Below are 6540 nucleotides of genomic sequence, written 5' to 3'. Positions count from 1 at the left end.
ACCCCCCCACCTCTCTTTTTTAAATACCAAGTGCCTGGTAATCACAAATGCTCATCCACACCACTCTGATCCAATCATTCCCTCACCCTCCTGTGTGCGTGCGTGCGTGCGTGCGTGCGTGCGTGCGTGCGTGCGTGCGTGTGTGTGTGTGTGTGTGAGGCAGAGAGAGAAATGTCATCCTTTGCTCTGGTGGTCTACACTGCATGTGGAGGTAATCTCCTCATCCCCTTTCTGTGCACACACACACACACACACAAGCACTGTCATGTTTCTGTCACTCACTCTATCATTGTCAAAGAGCAAAGGAGGAAGGGACGAGGAGGGATGGAGAGAAGCAGACGTTAGAGCAAGAGACAAAAAACAGAGGCTGTGTGTGTTTTCATCTTGAGTGTGTTTCTACTCTCCTGTCCTTCTTTCCTCTCTGTTATTTGGAAACCTGACCAAAGGATTGACAGTGAAAGCGATGAGAACGTCCAAGAGACTGCAAGTCGTTCATTTTCTGTGTTACTCAGAGTCTCATGGCGGCGTGCCTGTAGGCGAAACATCTGGAGCGGCGTGGGCGTCGGAAGAAGTTGAAGTCAAAAATTTGTTCCCAAGCACAATGGAAGAGATATTGATCATCGTGGTGGCGGTGTTGCTGTCCTTTATGACTTCAATAAAAGGGAACGATGCATGGACAAAGGTGTGTGACGCTGCAGGTGTTCCAGGTGAGTCGGTCAAGTAGCCTGTAATATATTTTGTGAAAATAGGAGGGAAATGCATGTTCGCCCACAAACTGCAGCAGCATCATTGAACAGGCAGTCAGAGAGATTTCTTTCACTCCTGCCACTTTCAGTCTGAACGTACAATCAGATCATGTCCGTATTTCTGTCCCACAGGTTAAACTGAACGGACTCTGTTCTACCTCGGTCTGTCAGACTGTTCAATCAGAGTGTGGATATGTATGTTTGAAGTGTGTGTAGTGTTGTGTGGCCAAATGTTGTGTTTTACTATGACAAATTTCAGAAAGATCTGGTGATGGGTCCAGCAGAGTGTAGCCAGGCTCTGCCCGGCCTAAGCATCCATGAAATTACCAGTGGAAAAATTGGCATTTGGTTTGTTTTTGGTTTATTTTAGATGTTTTTGTAAATCCTGGATGATTCTGCTAACATTGGTAATAGTCATTTAACAAAGCCAGATTTAAACACAATAACAGTTGTAGACGTTGACCACTTCAGTCCGATCACTGCCCAAATTCTGCGTCCAGATCGATCTGTACTGGGAATGCTCAATTCTTTTGGACTTGAATAAAAATCAGCAATGGTGAGCAAGTTTGATATAGTTCCTCGAAATTACACTGGATATTATATGACTTATTATTCTTCTTCTTTTATTTGCTTATCAAATGTTTTATTTCTTCAGCTTTAAACATTCCTCTTGTCCAAAAGAGAGCTGTCATTCAAAAATGATTCATTTTACTGTAAATGAACATCTCAACCTGATGTGACTAAGAAAGCCTGAGTGGGACCATTAAAGTGTTAAAGAGCTCGTAAGGTCTCAGAAGCAGACGGGAAGGTGTAATGGCCGACCTTTCACTCTTTTGACGACACTACCTGAGCCTCCTGCGGTATCTGCTGGGCGTCGATGTGGTCCGTCAGGTAAGCGCTGAGGTGGCGGTCCGTGTTAGCCAGCGACTCCTGGATCTGTCTCAGGGTCTTGTCATTCTCCTGGGCCCACTGGACGCTCTTCTCCAGCTCCTTCCGCCTGAGCGCCGCCTGGGGGAACAGGAAACACATTACACCATGTTAAAAAACCCACAGGACAGGATACATACAGGAAGCAGTGGTGAGAAACTCATCAGGTGATGTACATTCCTAGATTCAGTTTTCCAAGAACATTTCTCATAAACAATAATTTGGAAAATCTCTGTACATGGTACTTTTACAGAATCCTCATATTTCTACCTGTTTGCTGGTACATACAAAACTCTCTTCTCTCTTCTATATGTCTAATGTTTTTTTTTCTTGTCAACAAATCCTATGTGCACATCATACGTATCCAAAGTTTGATATATCTTATTCGTCAGTACCAGTTGTAAAATTTTAAGAAATCACTGAGCCTTTTTTTAAACTATATATTTGTGAATGTTTTAAAGCTTAATGTCTTCAGAAGCTGCTAACCTGAGAGCTACAGACAGAGTAAAGAAGTCAAAAAGTATTGAGTGATCGACCAACAGATTGTTGGTTTTGGTCCTTACACGGGATTTTATAGAATATCACCAGCCTTTATTAATTTGTGGTAATTTGTAATTTATCAACATCTGTTTTCTAAAAGTTAGAACAGCTAGAACAACTGTAGCTAACACACTAGCCATCTGGGAACATGCCAGTGAGAACAGTCTTCTTTTTGTTACAGCATTTATTATCGGGCCTGTACATTATTTTATTCCCTCTTCAGAGTTTTAGTGAAGAGGGAAAAAGAGCTCTTCTAGCAAAAAAGCTTGTTAGCTTGGTTGCTAACAGGAAAAAGGTTCTCTCAGTATGTTTTGAAGATGCACTTGTACCATCAACTCCAGTTTATACTCTCACAGAGGAGAGTCATTAAAAGTTGACGACACGACACAGCTAATAAGCTGCAACTAGCTAATAAGCTAACTACTTCCTCCATTGTGGATCACACTGTCAGGACAGTTTGCTGAACAAATCCACAGGTCAAGGTTCACTAAAGTTGGACTCAGTGAAAGATATAAAACTAGAGATACTGTATGTCTACAATTAATTCAGCCTAAAGATATTTGTTCTTTTAAATGCTAATGCAGTGAGGTTAAAAAATGAATAACTGTTGATTTTTTCTAGGCTACACACACACACACACAAAATTACATAAGGACAAACTACATGTAAACACACACACACACACACACACACACTCTCTCAGCTTGTACCCTTTGGAGGGACGGATTCCGGGGTTTCTCTCTCATCTCGTCTCTGTGTGACCGACCAAATCAAGGCCGCCGTTGTCACTTAAAAACACCAACAACCGATGATCTTCTGACGCCTGTTGTCAGCAGAGCGTCAGGCGCCTAGGCAACTAGTAGAGTGTCTCTTTTCTTCCTCTCCCCTAGCGACTGCCTACAAGATTAACTGGTAAACGCACCAATTACATCATAAACCTGTGTGAGCTCGTATGTGTCAAGAGACAGAGAGAGTGTATGTGGTTACAGGTAAATGCTAATCCCATACAGGAGGATAATGACTAAGTTTAGCCCTGAGCCTGTCTAACCCTTGTGTCACACTCTCTCTCTCTCTCTCTCTCTCTCACACACACACACTCACAGTATTCCTAGTGTAACCAGTGGATTTCTTGTGCTTTCCCACTCCCATGTCTTAGTTTATAATGAATGAAATGAGAGCTAAAGTGAGATTAAATATTTAGACAACACTGATAACAACCTTCCCTGTGGCGATGTACTCCATTTCCGTGGCAATTGTCGCCTCATGAATACATATTCTCATTAAACACTCAGTTTTCCCTTATTACTTATTGCTCACGCACGCACACACAGTGGCGAATGCGGTGATTGTGATCCGGGGAGAGATAGGGGGATCACTGTTCGCTTAACCGCTTTGTGTTGGAAACGCCATCGGCAAAGCAAGAGCAGCGTTCTCCACACCACACTTCCTCTTATTGGTTTTCAGCCGCTACAAGAAGCTGAAATTAAAATGGCAAACATGCCTCTGATTTGAAGAAGTGCAGACGGAGATGTGGAACTTTTATTTATTTATTTTTTTTGCACGCGTAGGCTGCATTCAGTTCAACATAAAGTGGGACATTGGTGTAAAGAAATGATGTACGTACTCTACTATCTCTGCATTTGCTTGGACCCCTGTGCTATGTTGCTAAGGGAGTGTTGACACTGAGCTACTTGACTCTCTCAGTTATCATTAGAATACTTTGTTATGGATAAGAAGTAGGAAGTAGATAATAAAAATATTTTTTAATGTGTAACTTTGATTTGAATGACATCTGCGGTTTCATAGTCAAGTTATAAAGTAAGGCAAATCAAACAGTGTCGATGTCAGATGCAGTTACACTGGTCTGGGTTTCTGGTTCAATTCTTATTACCAACAGTATTTGGAAAGTACTACAAGCTGAACTGATACGTTGGTTTGATGACACCTGCCTTTGATTAAACATTTTATATTAAAGAAATATTTCTTTCTTCTAAGAGTTTCAATATCTTAACTGATTTTTAAATCCATTTGCACCACGTACATGAGGAGAAACCTGACAGTTGTTCTTCTCTCCAATTTCAAATATACTCACTCTTCTAGTTTGTTTAACCTGTCGTCTGATTTTGTTTTGTTTTCTCTGCGACTTTTTTCATGCTGCTGTCTTATCTCTTTTATTGTTTGTAAAACTCAATGGAATGTATTATCAGTTGACATCTGTCACTGACAAACTATTTAATATTTTAGTGACTAAGTATAAAGGAGCTGTCGATTCCAAGTGGAAAGTGGCTTCTCAGTTTCTGAAGTTTCTAAAATAAGATAATTAAAAATGTGACATCATTTTGACTATATATTATTATATATTATAAATTGCAAGTACCATAGCATGTTAGTTTTGCTAAACCTCGATAATATTTTATCATTCCTACAGGAAATGTCCAGTTTTCATCTGCAGTCCCTGCGAAGGTTGAAAAACTGGCCACAAAACGAAGCCAGAGATTTGACAGTCTTCTTCAAACAGTGCTGTCTCTCCACAGATACTCACAGACACGCTCGTCCTGTCTCTGAGCTCCGTGTCTTCTTCATAGATGACAAATAAACAGGGCTCAGAGACGCCCGCTCTCACCTCACAAGCATACATGCTGACATACACACCAAAACACCAGCTTCTGTCACACACACGCCTCACAAAAAATATAAAAAGGTCTGAAATGAAAGACTGTGTGTCTCTCTCTCACACACACACACACACACACACACACACACACACACACACACACACACACACACACACACACACACACTGTCTCTCATGGGTCGACAAACAAAGGGAGGCTTATCAGGCTGCAAGGAGAACATTAATCTGGCTCTATTGTGAGGGAGGATCAACCCAGTGGGCAATGAGTGTCTCTCTCTCTCTAAGCGTGCATGTGTGTGCGTGTGTGTGTGTGTGTAATCTGTGAGATCTGTGAGGATCACCGCAGGAAGCTGAGAATGTATTGCTGCCATTGATGATGGCTGATGATGGCTAGAAGGAAGGGAAGGGAGACACGGAGAGAGGAAGTGGCAAAAGGAGGATCAGGATGACAAGAGGGTGAAGAGGAAAGAAATAAATGAAGAAAAGGCAGGAGGAGGGAAAGAGGAGAAGGAAGATGAGGAAAAGGGAAGATGAAGAGTGTATAGGTATAATAGTATGAAATAGAAAAAAAGGTGGAAGGAAGAGGGCCAAGATGTGAATGAGGAAAGGGAAAGGTGATGAATGAAGGAAGGTGAAAATGAGAGAAGAGGTAATGGAAGACGACAAGAAGAAGGGAGGATTAAGAGCTGGCTTATTCCCAAATCTCAACATTTTCAGTTCACCAGTACCCGTGCAGAAATGTGACGTATGTCACTTATTGCCATATACTGTATGTCACCTACATTATTATCACATATATACATCCTCTGGATATATGAAGATATAACTTTATAACAGATATGAAATATCCATAGAAACATGTATGTACATAAAGTAAAACAAAATAGCGTAAGCAGTTGCAGCTGCAAGTTCTTCATGTCAAATGAAGAACTGACTCTTAAACTCCCATCCATGATGTAATGGAGCACCTCTTGATGATGTCACATGCTACCTGAGCTTGTTGACCCATACAGGAGGAGGTTTGTTAAAAACCAAACATCCTCAGAGAGAAACTATGAACCATGTTTGATGACATGGTTGAGAGAGATGAACATATTTAAGAGCCGCTGTGCTGTTTTCCACTGATATTGAACATGTTTTATTGTGAAAAATCATGTTTGGAATGGAGCCCTCAGACACTAATTGGACTGTCCTTGGGCAGAGCAATAACAAGAACTGAGTGGAGTTGTGCTTTAAAGTCACTGAAAAGGATTTCAATGAAAAATCCATTCCTCAGTCTGTCATGTTGAATGCTGCAGCAGCAGAGTAATGATTATGTTGTCAGAATTATTATTCAGATTTACCATCACTTGCCACGTCTACTGAAAGATGTATTCATGTACTTCCCTCTCTCAAGTGTGTGTGTTGGCCAGAGACGGGACATACTGTACATGTAAGTCATTTCATATATTCTCACAGACAAAAAGAGAAACTCATAATTTCCACTTTTCCATCACATCTAGGTAACCTTGGTTATGACATATGTGCTATCATGTCAATCTCCCTCTTAGGCTCATTATGAGTGACCAGTGTTACATGTATTCATCCGGCAGACACGTTTTCACAAAGCAAAGTGTGAATCAGGGACAATCCAAGCCCAGGTATGTCAGGCTGAAGCCTTCAAAATAAGAGCCACAACGCTCATTTCCAAAG

At 41.3% G+C, this 6540-nt stretch overlaps 1 protein-coding gene across 1 annotated transcript in view; it reads right to left on the bottom strand.

Moving 5' to 3' along the window:
- Positions 1–6540, bottom strand: part of dmd (dystrophin) — a 289183-nt gene that overhangs the window by 91642 nt on the left and 191001 nt on the right. The window contains exon 34 of the mRNA XM_087179530.1: positions 1593–1754. Within this exon, the coding sequence (XP_087035656.1) occupies positions 1593–1754 (162 nt within the window). The remainder of the gene's footprint in view (positions 1–1592; positions 1755–6540) is intronic.

This window comes from Seriola lalandi, unplaced genomic scaffold, assembly GCF_002814215.2.
Source record: "Seriola lalandi dorsalis isolate HSWRI2012SDOR001 ecotype SW California unplaced genomic scaffold, Sedor1 jcf7180002054850, whole genome shotgun sequence".
NCBI lineage: Eukaryota > Metazoa > Chordata > Actinopteri > Carangiformes > Carangidae > Seriola > Seriola lalandi.
Note: the sequence above shows the minus strand (reverse complement) of the source record. Positions and strands in the feature narration are given on the sequence as shown.